The 17,966-nt window shown below is 40.6% G+C and overlaps 1 protein-coding gene across 5 annotated transcripts in view; it reads right to left on the reverse strand.

The window, feature by feature from the left end:
• Nucleotides 1-333: 333 nt before the first annotated feature.
• The window catches only part of lrba (LPS-responsive vesicle trafficking, beach and anchor containing), a 192,523-nt gene continuing 174,890 nt past the window's right edge, over nt 334-17,966 (reverse strand). For 3 of the 5 annotated variants that reach the window (XM_088418509.1, XM_088418512.1, XM_088418508.1), the window contains 9 exons: nt 16,945-17,034; nt 15,106-15,298; nt 13,883-13,954; nt 10,306-10,461; nt 7,741-7,908; nt 4,721-4,822; nt 4,035-4,231; nt 1,354-1,505; nt 334-1,138 (listed from right to left, as the gene is read on the reverse strand). In XM_088418509.1, the coding sequence (XP_088274635.1) occupies nt 1,048-1,138; nt 1,354-1,505; nt 4,035-4,231; nt 4,721-4,822; nt 7,741-7,908; nt 10,306-10,461; nt 13,883-13,954; nt 15,106-15,298; nt 16,945-17,034 (1,221 nt within the window). In that variant the 3' untranslated portion in view covers nt 334-1,047. The remainder of the gene's footprint in view (nt 1,139-1,353; nt 1,506-4,034; nt 4,232-4,720; nt 4,823-7,740; nt 7,909-10,305; nt 10,462-13,882; nt 13,955-15,105; nt 15,299-16,944; nt 17,035-17,966) is intronic. The other 2 variants (XM_088418513.1, XM_088418510.1) reach the window with 1 other exon arrangement.

Here is a 17,966-nt window from a genome sequence, read left to right on the forward strand (position 1 = left end):
TATACTTGAACATCAGTTTAAATAGGGAGATGAGGGTAACTCCTCTTATTCCATTGTTGCCAGGTAAATAAGGCAGCGTAGGTAACAACAAATCATAAAGTTGACGAATTATTAAATCAATCTGCAATGGAGAATACGTAACGCTGTGCCTAAATCCTTGTGAATGTAAAATATCCGAATGTACTCGAACGCACCTCCTCTCTTCCGTATCGTGAGAACTTCCTGTTATTACTCAGCTGTTGATTTTTGGACAACAGCTTCACATCAATGTCAAACGTTTCCTTCAAGAATGAATATTGTGAAATTTTGGCAAAAAACAAGTATGACGACAAGTAGACGTTAGAAAATTCCATTTATTTGTCAGAATTCAGCAGGCACACAAAAAATAAAATAAAAACATGAGAAAAACAGACACGGGATGTCAAGTTTAACGGCGTCACCCTCGCGATAGTTGGTTGGACGGGAAAACCTTCATGTCCCGACGCTAACGCTAGCGGACGAGCTCTCGTTGTGCCGTTTCTCGATTGCTCAGTCATTTATGCAAAAAAAAAAAATCTATGATGTCCGTGGACATCTTTAAATATGGAAGATCTATATATTGATATTTATATAAGAGATAGATATTTATATACATATTGTATAAATCCCCTTTGATTAGCGATTAGCGAAAATCCGGCAACTTCGTCATTAAACCCCAAACGACACGCACAAAAGTACACAAAAGTACAACATTCGTCCAAATGTATCGAGTAAATATTTGGATAGTTACGCGCGAGGACAAAACGGAAAACAAAAATAGACTCTTACAGCTAAAAATACATTCGTTTTTAAACCGCACGATAACCCCTGAAAAAAAAAAAATGATATGAAAAGTTTCTTCATTGTTGTCAACAAAATAGATATTTATATATGTATATATCGGTTTCTTCTAGGGATGGTTTTCAAAAATAACTTCTTCTTCTTGCTGGGATACATTCAGTGTGGGCTTGCCGCAGCGCCGCCAAGAGGATGTTTTCGGCGTGACGCTCGGCGCGCGCTTTGGGCCGCTCAGTATCTGGTTTGGTACTCGTGGTGCCACCTGTTGAAGTCGTTGTAGAAGAGCACGATGCTGCCCGACGCCATGCCCGTGATGATGCACCTGCGTACCACAAACACGTGTCCAAGACATATGTATAAAAAAAAAAAAAAAAAAATCTCTCTCTCCCAAGCAGGCATGTTACTGATGTGTTGGTGCAGTATTCTAACAATACAAGCATGTTAGCGTTATGTTGAAAATATAATATGCCGGTGCTACCATATTCTCTTTCTCTCTCTCTTTCTCTCTCTCTGATAATTTTTTCAAGGCGCGTTTACCTTTGGTCATGCGACATGGCCATGGAGCGGATGCCGGCGTCGCAGGCCGGGTAGGCGAAAAGCGGCCGCAGGTCGTGAAGCCGAAGGACGGAGATGACGCCGCCGTCGCCGCCCGTCAGCAGGTACTGCCCGTCTCGACTCAGCAGGATAGCCTGAACAAAAAAACATCGAAAGCTCAAATTGAGCTCTTAAATAAAACTTTTGTTTCATTTGTGAGTGAAATAAATCATACATTTTTTTTACATTCTTTTTAGATGATTAAATTTAATGGTGCCGATTTCGTCAGTAACGAGAATCTTGCTCTTCTTTTTTCTCCTGTTAACGATTTTTTTTTTATTTTGTAAATGTCTTTTTTTCAGTTATATTTATATAAATAAATTGTACATCGCATTTACATAAATACAAATTAATTGTATATAAATATAAATAAAATGAAATGACAGAAAAAAGCCACCAAATAAGGTAAGAATATGAAAGTGAAATTGCAATTCCTCCACATAAAAATGACAACAATTAAAAAAAAAAAAAAAAAAACTACTTCTACCCCCCCCCCCCCCCCCAAAGAAAAATAGACTGCTGCTTGAAACATTTTGACTATTTGTCCCCGTTTTTCACGTGAAAATCAATGGAAATGCTTTTTGTTTAGGAAAGGGACATCCAACGTGTCGAAAATGTGGAAGTCATCAAGTTGTTCCAGACTGGCTACAAAGACCCCCCCCCCCCCCCCCCCGCCCCCCAACCCTCCCTCCCCCTTCCCCCTCGCTGTGAGGCTGACATTTACTCAGCTTCGCTGGGGCGGGAAGTACACAAATCAAGCACGCCGCTCCGCATGGCGCATTTGTTTCCCTGCAGGTGGCTCCAGCATCACTTGGCAGATTATTGGAATTTAAAGTTGGGCATCCAACAACACGGCGGCTATACTTAAGTTCTCCAAAGGTAAATTTGAGAGTGGAGCTGCCTGTTAGCGACTAGTTCATAAATTTCTCAAAACCGGGCACGTTTTGTGCTTGACGGGGCAGTCGAGATCACTGGGAATGTGAAATAAAAACGTACAAATAAAAGGACGTAAACAAACACACGCCACCAATACAACAGCCAATATCAAACGCCATCTCAAGGCAACCAAATGAACTGAATTCATATTATCAACTGCTACAGTTAATATGACGAATTTAAAGGGTTTAGCAGTGGTTTTAATTTAGGGTTTGGAACAGATTAGGCGATTTATGTGTAAAAAGCGCCTCTACTTGCGAAAGGCTTATGTTATAAAATTATTTCTGGAATGAATGAATTACATTACAGTAAAATTAAAACTTTAATTCAACATTTAGTTCTTGGATCGAAGTCTTTTGTAAACCTCAAGTCCTACAACGCATAACAAGAACTTTGCATTATGGGAGTCATTGAAAGGCTTGCAAAACATATACGCTAGCGCCCCCCGGTGCTTTTTGGGTCTCAATACAAAATGTCTATTGCAACCTATTCGCGAGTTGCTGTTTAAAGTATTCATGCAAAAATTGAGGAAAATGCATGATAAAACCGGGTTTTATGTATGTCCAAAATTGACAATATTTCCAATATTTAATGGCAGTAAATGAGTCTGACATGGGCTAAATTGTGTGTGTGTGTATATATATATATATATATATATATATATATATATATATATATATATATATATATATATACACACACATACACACACACACACACACACACACACACACACACACACACACACACACACACTAGGTCTAAGTTCAGCACCCTGACACGAGCAACACAAACGACAACACCCGGTTTCTGGTTTTACGAACGCATCGCCGAGTCCACGACCCCGCCGACGCCCAGCAGGAGGCGCCGCGCCAGCAGAAAACGTAAATCTGCCGCTTGTCCGCCGGAGGCAAACGTCCCCCCCGCACGCCCAGCGGGAAGTAAGATGGCCTCGCCGGCTCGCGTGACTCCGCCAGAAATTTTCCGAGGTCTCGCAGGTAACGGGGGGAGCGAGAAAGCCGGGATTTACGGCGCCGTTAACGGGGTCCTCCGACTTGTCCTCCCAGGGACACCTCGTCATTCCAACGCCGATCAAACCACTACCATGTGTACCCCCAAAGACTTCGCTTTTATTGTGGAAAAAAAAAAAGCCGGCGTTTCAGAGGGGAAAAAATGTTACCTTATGAGAACCAAGCCCACGAAAAGTCTCGCAAAAGTCTTTTTTCCAGAATAAAAGTCAGTTTTTTTCCTGAGGAAAATCCTATTCAGCCAATAAAACGGAAATATGATGACATCAAAGTCAAATTACTAAGGGAAGAAAGTCATATTTCAACAAGCCACTTTCTAAAATACAACTTGGGAGATGAATACCGACATTTCGGGACTCACCGTAATATTTCAAATACATATGTATACACTATGTATACACACACATATATATATATATATATATATATATATATATATATATATATATATATATATATATATATATATATATATATATATGTGTTTTACTTTACTGCTTACTCATATACTGCAATTACTCAGGCTACGTTTTACTTTGGTTTGAATGATATCATTGTAAAGTAACAGTACTTTTACTTTTTTCTCCCTCCCAGCCTCAAGATTCGCCAAGCGTGTCAAAAATGCAGTTTGCGGCGTTACCATAGCAACAGCGAACAGACCTTGATGCTGTCCTCCACCTGCATGTGTCCCAGCAGCTTCCCGTTGACGCTGAAGACTCCAAAGTGTCCCCTGTCGTAGTAGATGACGCAGTGGCCCTCGGCCGAGGCCTGGATGAGGCGCGGACGCTCGCACCCCTGCGGCCCTTCCAGGGTGCGCAGCAGGTCCCCGTTCATGGAGTGGATCAGGCACGGACCCTCTGCGGATCCCCCCCCAAAAAAGGGCTCACTCAAACACAACTTAGTCAAAAGGTGCTTCATGTTCCAATTAATTTGCTCTCAATATGAAAAGAAAGCACGCAATGTATGAAATTTGCTGATAGCTGCAGAAACCCTCTTCAAATCTCAAGTACCCGCATTTGAGAGCTGGTCAGATTTTGGCGAAGGGCTTGAGAACTGGTCAGATTTTGGCGAAGGGGTGGAGGGGAAATGGGGGGGGGGGGCACAGACAATACACATCCATAATGTTCTTACTAAAATTATAAAACCAGTTACAGTCACTGTGTAGCACAATTTTGCAACAAGTAGCTTCATGTTCCAATCAATTTGCTCTCAATTCGAAATGGCCAATGGTTAAATTCGCCGATGAGAAAAACCCTGTTGAAATCCCACAGATCTCCTTCACGTACCCTCATTTGACAAGCGGTAACTTAGTTTGTGAAAAGCTACGCTAGTGGATAGCGGCTGACCTTTGCACCCGCTGATGACCAGCCCCAACTCGGCGCACACGCAGGAGCACGTGACTTCGCAGTCGTGACCCGTTAGGATGGCTCGCGGGGTGGTGATGCCCGCTGGGGGGAAACACACATCAAAAAACACGCGTCAAAACTGCGGACGCGACCATCGAGCCGTTTGTGGTCAGACGAGACCCCGTCTCGTTGGTCGGTCTCTGAGTTGGAATTTAGACCCTTTTCTGTTTCGACGTCACGACTGGCAGGCAGAACAGGGGCTGAAAGATTTTTAACACAATCGTTGACATGTTTGTACACAATTTTTGTACAAAATGATATAATATAAAATTTTATAAATTCCTATTCATATCCTTTATACATAAATATTTTAAGGTTTAGGATTTGCATATAAAATTTCGAACCTTTTGCGGCCTATTTTTGAACGCGTCTTCAAGGCTTTCCTTTTTTTTTGGGGGGGGGTTACAGCTGTTTCTGTTTGAGCGCACATGTTGCAAGCGGAAGACGGAGAGGACGGAGCATTCTTCCGCGTTTGTTTTGGCTCAAGATGAAAGGAGCAAGGACAAAGACAATCTCATTTCCTGTGCTAAATTTGGACTTTGCTGACATATTGAATGATTCGCGTCATACATCTAAATGGAAGAGATCCAAACATCAAGTTCACTTTGACAATACTGAAAAACTGACAAAAAGTAATTATTACATTTTTTTTTTCCAGGAAACTAACAGTTAAGTGTCGTTTGTGACTATGACCAGTAGATGGCGACATTGTCTGAGGAGTCCCAGCATGAACCGCACTTCAGCCAATCACAGGCCTCCTGTGTCTACATCACAAGTGTGTGAGTGTGTGTGTGTGTGTGTTGTCCGCCTGCTGCTGAATAACAGACAAAAGCATAAACGCATGCGTGCATGCACGATCTGATCACATTTTTTTGCACATTTTTGTTCCCAAATTTGCTTTGACCTGTTTTTCAGCTCAAATAAATCTTTGACGTCTACGGCCGTCATTGGCACTGAACGGGGTATAATAGGCACCTTTTTTGAAGTCGTAATTGTTATTATTAAAACGCTGAAAATAAGAAGGGGACTTTAGTATGAAATACCATAAATATTAGGAATACATAATAAATATTAGAAGTTTATACGTACTGTATATTATGAATGTGATGATATTAATCTGATTATCGTGTAATATTATAAATAGTACAATACTAATATGATATTGTTACTAAAAGAAAACAAAATATGAATAAATTACTAAATACTATAAAATATTATGAATACATCATAAATATTAGAACTATATTCATACTAGTGTACATTTGTACATCATAAATGTTATGATATAAATCGGAATATTATTAAACATAAAAAAATACAATACTAATATATGGCAAATCAAATAAAAATGAGACTATGTTAACATCATTAGTTTTTATGCATTTATATTTAATAAAACTGAAAATGAGAGTGGGACTTTAGTTTGAAATACCATAAATATAATAAATTCTGAATAAATATTCGAACTTAATACATACTGGATAAAATATATATATGAAAAACATACTATGATAAAAATTCGATTATTATTGTATAATATTCTCAATATTACCAATACCAATTGAGGTGTCCAATAATGGTGGAAAAATTTGGGATGATCGCCCTCGCTTGCATTTGAGCAGGGGTGTGTAGACTTTTAAGAGGGGTCGTGCACTTTGAAATGCGGATGGATCCAAATTCATCTGGATATGTCATACATACACTCAAATTACAAACAAAGTGATACACAGATAACAAAGCAAAAATTCAGAGGATTCAAAGTGATATGAAGAAAAGAGATGCGTATTGACACCCATTCCGTTATTTCCATAAATGTGATGTCACGCATATGGAGAAGTGCGGCGTTGAAGAGTGCGTTTGTAACACATCAGTTAACAAGGCATCCGTCCGGCAAATTATCCTCCGCTGACTCATGTGTGCGCTATGCTTTGATGGCGGCAAATACCACATGTTATGTAGCACATGTTAGGGACCGCGTGACCGGGAACCCCCTTCGCCGCCCAAAAGTGACATTTTTCACTTTTATCGACCCCCCCACCCCTCGGGGGGGGCGCTGAACTTTCATGTGCTGGCCGGCGACCCCCCCCAATTCCCCACCAGAACATCACGTTTTGAACGTCTCTAAGTGGCCCTCACTTTCACTACATACACACACGCACACACACACACACACACACACTTTGGAAACCCAATCTGTGTGCAGGAGGCCCCCGGTCACATGAAACTAGTTGTTACTTCACAAGTGTAAATCACGACATCACAAGAGTCCAGCGCCGAGACTCAATACCGCCAGGTGGCGCTATTCTTTCCAAAGCGGATTTAAATTGGATACAAAACGTTGGTGGGCTTTTGAGTCTGGTGTCTAAAAATTTGAATAACAATGACTTCAACCTCGGTAGGTGAAAAAAAAAAGAAAGAAAGTCGACCAAGTCAGGTCAGTCAACTTTAAAAATAGGGTTTGGGGCCATTAAAAAATAGGGATCCTTTCTAATTAATAAAACAGTAACAAAAAATAATGTTCACATAGTACTAAAAGTAAATGGCATATCACAGCCATCCCTCAGGAAAAACAAAACAAACAAAAAAAAAAGAAATAGACCAATGCTTATCCTGGTGCACCATGGGTAACGAGCTTTCATTAAAAACAATATTAGCAAATGGAGCTTCCCAAAATAAGGGAACAAAAAAATCCTAAAAAGCACTGGGGCTGTAGAAGAAGAAGAACAGGAAGTTATTGACCTTATAGTAGCTAAGGGGCAGCTACAATAAAATTGTCGAAGCATGGTCAATGAGTAACTTTAAGAAAACCTTAAATGTGTACTGTTTGTCGACCTAGAATGGCAAACGCTAGCGCGCTAACGCTAACAGCGATTGTTAACCGCTGAGCGGAGGCAAACAATGACTTCAACCTTAGTAAATAAGGGGGGAAAAAAAAAAAAAAACGTCGGTTGTTCACTCACTGGTCGGGCTCTCCCCGATGCTGCTGAGCTTGCCGTTCCAGTACCACAGCAGCAGGGTGGCGTCGCGCGAGCCCGACAGCACGTAGCAGTCGCCGCCGATGTACGACTCGGAACGGGCCAGGCACGTCACCACGTCGCGGTGACCGAACACGATCTGAGTCAGCTTGCCTGCGGACGCACAAACAGTAAGAAAAGAAATCTAATCTAAATCGAAATCTAGATCTAAAGCTAGATCTAAATCTAAACCTAATCTGAAAAATGAATGAAAAAAATTCATTTACTAATTATCCATGTTCATCCAGTATTGTTTAATGATTGAAAAAAAGAGCTAAAAACACTATCAATATTAATTGCTCATTAAAATAGTTGAGTAAGTCATTTTCCTAATCGATTATTCTATTGATCGTTCTATTGATGAATTGAATAATTGAATAAAAACATGTTCTCAGCTATATTTTATTTATTAATTACTCATGTTCATCCAGTATTGTTTGGATATTTAAAAAAAAAGAGCTAAAAAAAATCACTCAAATAATTTGCTTATTAAAATAGTTAAGTCAATTTGATAATCGCTTAGTCGCCGATTATCGGATTAATTTTTGACAGCTATCTCAAACATTGGATTTTTGGGGGGATACTGTAACAAGTTCCACTAGATGAAAGAGTTAAAAAACAATATTAAATATGAAATATTAGAAAGCATTTTTTGAAAAAATTTTCCCACAAAAAAATCGAAATATGACTTCAAAACAAGCATTATTATCGTCACGGGGGGGTGCAAAACGTTAAGGCACATTTTTTGGGGATACTGTAACAAGTTCCACTAGATGAAAGAGTTAAAAAATAATATTAAATACAAAATATTAGAAAACATTTTTTTTTAAATATTTCCCCACAAAAAAATCGAAATATGACTTCAAAACAAGCATGATTATCGTCGCGGGGGGTGCAAAACGTTTAGTGTCATTCAACGCGGCCGATGATGAGATAATAAGGGGACGTGACGGCGGCCATGTTTGCACTTTGTCGTCGTCTGTCCGCCGATTGCGCAAGATCAACACGGAGCGCTCCGACTTGCGCGAGAATAAATATTTGCCCCGCGTACGCGAGAGGCTAATTGCTGTCAGGTTTTTCGCCCCTCCATCCACCGCGACTGCCGCCTAATCCTCATTAAGGGCGACCTCGGCCCGTCAGACTCCCGCTTGACATTTACGTCAAAAAAAAAAAAACACATCCCACCTAATTGAGTTGTTGGGATGTTATTAAAAGGGGCGGCCGAAAAAGCAACCTTTTTAAAAATGTTTGACGTCTTGATAAACGTAATCGCGTGACGGGATTCAACCCGCTCGATTAGATGTGTGAAATTAAATGCACCGTCATGTCCCAAAAAATAATCGCGATTATTTTGCCCTAACATGTAGCAATGAGAGTTGCGTAATTGTTGTGGAAGACGGGAGGTGGGGTTGGCAGCTGTTGAGCGCGCGCCACCAAACGGCGTTCCCCTCCGCGGCGGCGACACAATGGAGCCGCGGTGGCACACATGCGGGCCGCCCTCCATTAAACAGGAGGGGAAGGGGGCGCGTGGCCCGCTCAAATTGATTCCCAGCCGCTTTGTGCCGGAGTGCAAAAAAAGAAGCCCGGGACAGTTTCATTTATGACCCCTGACCTACTCCCTGATGGCTGTATTGGATGCAACTAATGGAAGTCAAAATATTAGGAAGGGCTACAAGCGCAACAATGGCGGCGCGACCTCAATTATCGGAATTAGGGCAGCAAATACACATTCAATACGCATTCGAAAATGCCGTGTTTCTCCGTGTACAAGTCGAGTTTTTTTTCGCCACGTATCTGTGTTTGGATAATATTATTTCATCTCATTTACAAAGCTTAAAATGATTATATTTACCTCTAAATCGATATAGTATGCATCCGTTTTAGCGCGGTTGCTCTTCAAATGCACCTTTGTCAGGCACCACCTATATATATATATATATATATATATATATATATATATATATATATATATATATATATATATATGTGTGTGTGTGTGTGTGTGTGTGTGTGTGTGTGTGTGTGGGGGAGTTTTTTTGAAAACGCTGTCAATTGCTCCAAAAATAAAAATTCATGAAAATCAGAGACGATATATTTTAATGTCTGACCAAAGGCTGAGTTATTTCTTTTTGAAACTTTTGGGGGGGAATACTACATACTGTGTTCAAACGAAACATTGGTTGTTGTTTGACAAAAATGGCATGAAACAAAAACAAATGAAAAACACTACAAAGTGGATTTCTAGTTTGAGCTGACATTATTGAAAATATTTATGTCTTGAAAAAATATGTAATATTGTTTTCGCTATCGAAACACTTTTATGCCGGGGACCATGGTCCCTAGGAATTATAGTGGCAGTTTCACCAAACGTGAAGGTGCCTCAAGGGTTAAATGACATTGCGCCCCCCCCAAAACAAATACAATAAACGCTATAACTTAAGACTACGTCAATTAGACGAACACTTGAAAATCATTTCTAAAATAATGGAAACGAACCGGAGTTCCCCTCACCCGTGTCGGTGGAGTAGATGCGGAAGCTCTTATCCCAGAATCCGCACAGCAGGATGAAGCGATTGTCGGCCGTCACGACGAAACACTGCGAGCTGATCTGGATGCTCTGGTCCAAGAGGTCCGAGATCTGCCGCCGGTGGCTGCCCACGTTGCTGGCTGGGGAGAGAGAGCGCGCGCGCGCGAGTGCAAAAATCAGCCGCCATCCTTCCCGGCCGCATGCCTACGACCGGGCTAAGCTAACATCTCCGGTCTAAGCTAACATCTCCGATCCGTTGCCTTTGAGAGGACTCTGACTGCTAACAATGTCAACAAAATTGCCCCTACCAACATGGCCGCCACACCGATTCGCATGTTAGCCCGCTCTAGTATATTATATTAATATTATAGTAATAAGTAAACGCAAACTGCCTGTAGTTGGTGAGTGAGTGGTCGAGATTTTAAATAAAACAAACATGAATTAACTATTGAATGTTTCAGAAATTCATAAAAAAAATTATGGTCAGTATGTTATTCAATTTCATTATTTTAAAATCCGAGATTCTCCCCCATACTTGAATGGTTTGACCAAACTGTCACGTTCCACCTCTCGTTACCTGTCAATGTACTTTTGTGAACACATCTCTCCTGTGATCCTAAAAGAGGACACTTTAAGTTGAATATTTTCCTGTGGAAAGATATTTATTCATAATTATTTCTTTCTGAAAACAGGTCTGACGCTTAATGTTGACTATATTTTGTGGACAAACATTTATTAATAATTAAGATAATGATTTATTTTGTGAATAGATCTCTAATGTAATCCCAAAACAGGAGGCTTTATGTTTAATATTTTTCTGTGGACAAATATTTATTTATAATTATTTCTTTTTGAGAACAGGTCTGACACTTTACATTGATTATTTTTTGTGGACAATTTTTGGTGGACAAATTTTGTAATAATAATTAAGTCACTACACTTCTATGATCCAAAATAGGAGACTTTATGTTGATTATTTTTTGTGTACCAATACAAATGAACTTTGAAAGGTTCTAAATTATAATAAATCAGACATTAATGCCGTGTTTTAAGTTGCTTTTTTTTCTCCAAAAATGCTTTGCTCTGGTTAAGGGGTACTTGGCTAAAAATTTAGTTTACAGGGCGTACATCACCGAAAAAAGGTTGAGAACCGCTCTAATCGAGAAGTATACTCGCTTCCACCAAATCCAGTCCATGATTTCCCTGTCACCTAACAATCACGGACACGCTACAGCGCTACACTACATAGTTGCATTTCTTGTTAGCAAACATGACAATTAAACGCAGTAAGGTGAGAAAAATAACTCAAAGGATTGACATTTTTCAGCAAACTTTTAAATACTGCCGAAAATCACCGGTAAAAATGAGTAAATTCCTCCGAATCTTGAGCATTGCTTAATCCGGTAAAACCCGGCTAAATCTGCGTAATAAACAAAAATGACAGACGGATAATCACAGCAGTGAAAATAGGAGAAATCCACGCGTGAGGGTCACATTCCGACGCGGCTGGATTCTATTTTGTTGCTACGGCGATTGGAGAAAGAAAACATAAAACACGCCGACGGTAGTGTTTACGGGTCCTGAGAGGCTGAGTAACGACGTGGACCTCACCTCCCGGCAGTCGGGACGGGACGGTGAGAAAGCGCACTTTACCGACACGCTCCCGTCCTTAAGAGGCATCTTTGGGTTTATTTTACGTGACGGATGAGTTCATTTGGAATGCGGGGGTGCGAAAAAAAAAAGGCGAGAGAACAGGTGTCAAGCGCGTCTCCAAAAAGTGAGAAAGTCCAGCGGCACCTGCGCAACAGACTTGACGTTTCCCAGGATTCTCAGCGGTGCTTGTCGGAATGTAAATAAATATATTGCTGATAAGCTCAAAGATGAAGCGCAAACGCAAGGCGGAGAGGATTTCTTGGTATCGACGTCGAGCTTTAACGATGAATGGAAATGAATTTATTCACTGCCAGTGAGAGCCCGATAAAAATGGCGCCCAAAAGCTGGCAAATGAGCAAACACACAAAAACAGGTGGGCCATGAAAGTCGTTAGGTGTGGTGACGTCATTTTTCGTCGACGGAAAGCGACAAAATTACCGGCCCAGAAATTGCATTTTTTTTCCAGTTTAATTCATATTCCGAAATGGAAACAAAATATGACTGTTTCTGTTTTTGTATTATACTCAATTATATACTGTTATGTTGATTAATAAAAAAAAAAAAAAAAAGATTGCAGTTAGAATTGAGCACGCGCAACTTTTAAGCGTGTTTGTGACGTCATTGTTGGTTGTAATAAAAAGCAACGAAAAAAAAATGCTTTAATTGGCTCCACTAGGGGGCGGGGCCAACAGGCATTGATCAGTCAGTCGCGAAGCAAAAGTAGTAATAGTAGTTATTAACTCTTGTGCGCACACTTTGCAAACTATACACATGTTTTTAGTAAATGCTTTTAAAGGCGTAATAATTAAAGTTATCTATGATTTTATTTCTTCAACCACTCTGGCATCAGTTCTTTCCATATATATGTAAGTTAAATTTATTAACACCCACAAAAAATGGAAAAATGGTATGGTCTGTGAAGTGACAATGACACTTCAAGACATAGCCATTAATTGGTCTCTACCGCCACCTACTGTCTTGGGGTAACACAAGTCAACAAAGAATTTTCTGTTTGCTGACATAGTTTTGACCTCCGCTCAACGGAACGTCGCAAAAATCGCAGGAAAGTAACTGTCATAAATCCTATTAAAATGCATCTCAAAAACTGTAATTACAATGGTTTTATACGGGCCAACATTTGGACAATAATTACTTTTGCACACAAAATCTCGCATGTCCGGCTGCAATCGCATAGAAATATAAATTAGAAAGATAGTGCGGAGAAAACAAACAAAAAAAAAGACGCTGCTTTCCTGTCTTTGATTTTTCATCTCCTCTGTAAATTTGCCTCCTACTTTGAGCGCGAGTGCAACTTTTACCGCGTGATAAAGCGGGCTTCACTACACTATTAAATGAGTAGCCTCCCAAGATATGAATTTCAATCCAGCTCCCCCGAGACGGTGAAGGTGTCCCTAATAAAGTGACTGATGCGTATCCTCGACGCGAGTGAAGTCTCTCGACACGCGAGCGCGGCCTTCTTCCGGCGCTCCTCCTCCACCACATCATCAGCATCATCAACAAGTCGTGAAGGATGAGGGGCGGCCATATTTGTCCTGACAGCTCATCGCAGGCGCGTTCTCAATCACGCATTATTACCGCATTCGTATTCATTGCCGCTGACACGCGTCCTTTCCCCGCGCTCAAATTAAAGCAAAGCGGATAGGGGGATGGAGGTTATGGAAAAGGAGAAAGGATGGTTGGGGGGGGGGGGGGGGGGGGGGGGGGGGCTTGATGATGAAATGCCGGGGCCTGGGCCACAGCTCATTGCATTCCAATTTGCATGCAAATGGCGGCGGCGCGAGAGCAAGGGCCCGCCCGTAGAACGCAAAGACGAGCGTCGGCGGTCACAAAAATCATTTCATGCACGTATGAACTCGAGCGGCTTTAAAAAAGGAAAAGGAAGCGTACCGACGAGAGGGTCGATCTCCACGGGAAGTTGGTACTGCTGCTCTTGCTGCTGCACCGACGAGCTGGGATGACCTGAAAGGGAAACCAGACACATGGTATTATTACTGTAATTACCCGGATGTAAGACGCACTTTTTTTTTTCTCCAAAATGAAGCTCAAAAGTATGAGTGCGCCCTATAAGTGGTAACTTAAAAATATAAACATAAACCCAGTTTTTTCCTACAGGTGCATATTTTACATCGGACGTACGGTGGACTCCCGGGTTACTGAGTCCCCGGCTTACGTTTTTTTCACGTTGCGAAGTGGAATATAAGTTCTTTCGTCCCCTCTTTACTGCATTTTTCCTGCTTTACAGCATTTAAAACTTTAATGACCTGTGGGGTTGGCTGTGTTTATTTTGTTTTGCCTCCCTCTTCAGGCGTTTTTGTGTAATTGCTCTTATTTTCTGTTGGCGCCAAACTCCTGGCCTGCAACGAGTCACTGAGATGCCGGTCTGCTTTTGGTCGGCGTCACCGCGTCACTAAGATGGCGACGTGCTAAAGACTTGATCTGGTGTGAGTGCTTACAATATCGTATTTATTGTGCATTTTAGTGCTTAATTCAAACTTTAACTGGTGAGCCAAGATTGCAGGCGATGTCAACGAGAAGCAAGTAGACGATAGTGTGGAAACAAAGCTGGTCATAATCGAAAAATACGAAAAAAGCTAGGCTAGGCTAGGCTACCCTCGCTAAGGCGTCACTCAAAGGTAAACAAATTTTCATTTTTCTGTTATATATTTTTTTATTTATATTATTTAATTGTATACATTTATATTGTATATAGGTAGCACCTACTATACTATTTTGTTCTTAACTTTGAATATGTATATAGAATTTTTATGTTTTTACCTGGGTTTTATACGCATTAGCTAATTAGCATAGGTTTCTTTTGCCCGCCATGAACGATTCGCCTTACGAATTAATTTCGAACGACGGGGGCTCACCGTAAAGGGCAAAATACCACAATTACTACATAGAGAAGATAAGAAGTAAATACAAATAAACACTGCAATTAGCAAATGAATTACTATAATTTTAATTACTACTATTTAATTATTTAATTACTACTATTATTTTACGTGTATAAAAAGAACTAAACAAACTCTAGGAAAAAGCGAGAAAAAGTCAAAAAGTCAAGAAATAGAAATGATGATTTTTTTTTTTTTCGAAGATGTGCGTCTGACCCGCCAGGCCGTGCCACTTGTTGACGGCGAAGACGCGGCTGGCGGTGACGGTGATGACGGCGGGCGCCGGCAGGCCCGGCTGCGTGTTGGCGGCCACGTGGCTGACGGGCGAGTTGGACGGGAACTTCAGCACCATGATCACGTCCTGCTGCATCTGCTCCGTGAACATCAGCGGCGTCTGCAGGAACAGATACTGTTCAGGTGGCCCCGCCCCCCCAACACGTACACACACATCCAAAACAAAATGAGGGATGGCGGCGACGTGAGTATGTGAGGATGAAAAGTGGGACGTTGTCATGGCGGGGAAAGAGAAGGACAACAAGAGTTAAAATAGGAGGCTGAATTAGAAATCATGACAAAAAAAAACAAAAACGAGTACTGTAAATTTCAGACCACAGCAAAATCTTCGTAGAAAATTGGTTTTAATTTTCAACCTAACGCGGCACACTCGGATTGTTAGAATCCTGCACCAACATAACAGTAAGCGCCTGATGTGTGTACTAGTAGGGAGTGCCCCCTGGTGGCAAGTTAAATAGCTGCTCAAGCTTATTATATTATATTACATTACATTACATTACATTACAATACATTACATTATATTATATTATATTAAAAGCTTTGCATTGGTTAAGGGGTACTGGGGTGAAAAAATATGTCATAAGGGCTGCATCATGAAAAGTTTGAGAACCGTGAGTCGACGACGCTTGAGAAATACGTCAAAATGCGTCTTTGGGATTGAATGAGTTCAAGAAAATTCCACAAAGACGGCGGCCGCTTCTCACGTTGCCCTTCCCAGCGTGGAACGAAGATGCGTGTTTGACATCAAAGCCATAAGTAAATCCATTTTACGTGTGACAGCGAAGCAGACGCAGTGACAGCACCATTAGCGCTGGCACACATGTTTTTAACACACACACAAGAGGCCCGAAGACTAAAAAAGAATATTTCGTTTGCAAACATCGCTTTTGAATTAGTTCTTATGTGACGTGTGTGTGTGTTTGTGGTGGTCGGCCGGCCGGCAGCTGTCAGCACCACAGGGACACGACGCTAATAAGGACTCAAGGGGTTTTGGGGGCCCATCGCAGGCCGCCTCACTTTTGGCCCTTAAAAAGTAGCCGCGCTTGACACTTTTTTTTTTTTTTTTGGCTGATGCGGTCCAACTGGGGCGCTGGGAAATCTGACTCGCAAGCACATGTACAGTATGTCAAGACTCCTCTTTGGAAAGCCCCCCCCCCAAAAAAAAAAAAAAAATCAATTCATCATTGTTTTTGACTTGTGTTTTCCCACACTTTGATCTAGTCTCATATGTGGAAGGGCATAATTGCTAGAAGCCTATGCTAAATATGTCAAATTTGATTTAAAATGTTTTGTAAAATGCTATAAAATGTAACCACTTTGCAAACAATACACATAGCATTTTTGTTCCTCGTTTTGTAAATGCTTTCAAAGGCATAAAAAAAGATTTATTTTGTCATTTAACCACTCAAATTGTTCAGTGGCAATAGTTCTATCCATTTATATATACAGTAGATGAAACGAATAACCACATAAAATTGAAAAATATACAGGTAGATAGAACCTTTAACTGGTCTCTACCGCCACCTACTGTCTTGAGGTGAAACACAAGTCAACAAAGAATTTTCCACACTTCAAGACATACGTCCATTTTATGCACCCCGATTATGGGATTTTTAAGAATTGTTTTCCAAACATTCCAAGTGCTAGCTTTGAAGCGCCATGTTGTCACCAAAAAACTTTCACAAGGGTAAAAATTGGTCAGTTTTTGGCCGCGTTGAACCATAATCAAGATTAAAAAAAAAGTGCCAAGTGATCACTTACCACTTGCATGGCTGAGCTTCGAGGTGTGTGGGGCTCGATGAGCAGCTGGCAGGGGGTCTGCCCAAAACTTTGGATTTGAGACTCGACAGCCTGGAAGGAAAAACACAGTACACACACACACTTATTACATATATATATATATATATATATATATATATATATATATATATATATATATATATATATATATATATATATATATATATATAGAGAGAGAGAGAGAGAGAGAGAGAGAGAGAGAGAGAGAGAGAGAGAGAGAGAGAGAGAGAGAGAATGGTAGCACCGGCATATTATATTTTCAACATAACGCCAACATGCTTGTATTGTTAGAATATCGCACCAACACATCAGTAACATGCCTGCTCGCATTTACTACTAGAGTGTCCCTTGATGAAAAACAGCTCAAACTCAAAATCAATACTTTGGTAGTGTTTTCTTCTGTCTCCTTTTGTGGGAAATTGCCCTCTGGTGGCTAGCAAAAAGATAACAGGAAATCAGCACTGGGCCATAAGCCGCAGCGTTCAAAGCATGAGAAAAAAAAAAATAGCTACTGTGTGTGTACGAAAATGCAGACTCATTTATATAAACACACTTTCCTTGACATGCACACCGGTTGGTCCAAGACACGAGGAATGAGAGGGCGGCGGCGTGCAGGCTGGTCAGGTGGTGTTAATGAAGAGCTATAGGACCATAAATGTCAGAGTCGACGCCGGCCGAGCGGCCTCTGGACATTATCACGCCGCTCGCTGTCGCCGGAGCGGCAGGCCGCCGCGGAGTACGCATGAGGATGCAATGTTACAAGTTCCTTAAGGAAAATTATTAAAAATAACTTGACTAACTACAATATGAATATGAATAAATAAGCATCATCTGAAATATATATATATATATATATATATATATATATATATATATATAAATATATATATATACACATATATATATATACATATATATATATACATATACATATACATATATATATATATACATATATACATATATATATATATATATATATA

Source organism: Hippichthys cyanospilos, chromosome 7, assembly GCF_059441005.1.
Source record: "Hippichthys cyanospilos isolate Australia breed blue-spotted pipefish chromosome 7, RoL_Hcya_1.0, whole genome shotgun sequence".
Lineage (NCBI taxonomy): Eukaryota > Metazoa > Chordata > Actinopteri > Syngnathiformes > Syngnathidae > Hippichthys > Hippichthys cyanospilos.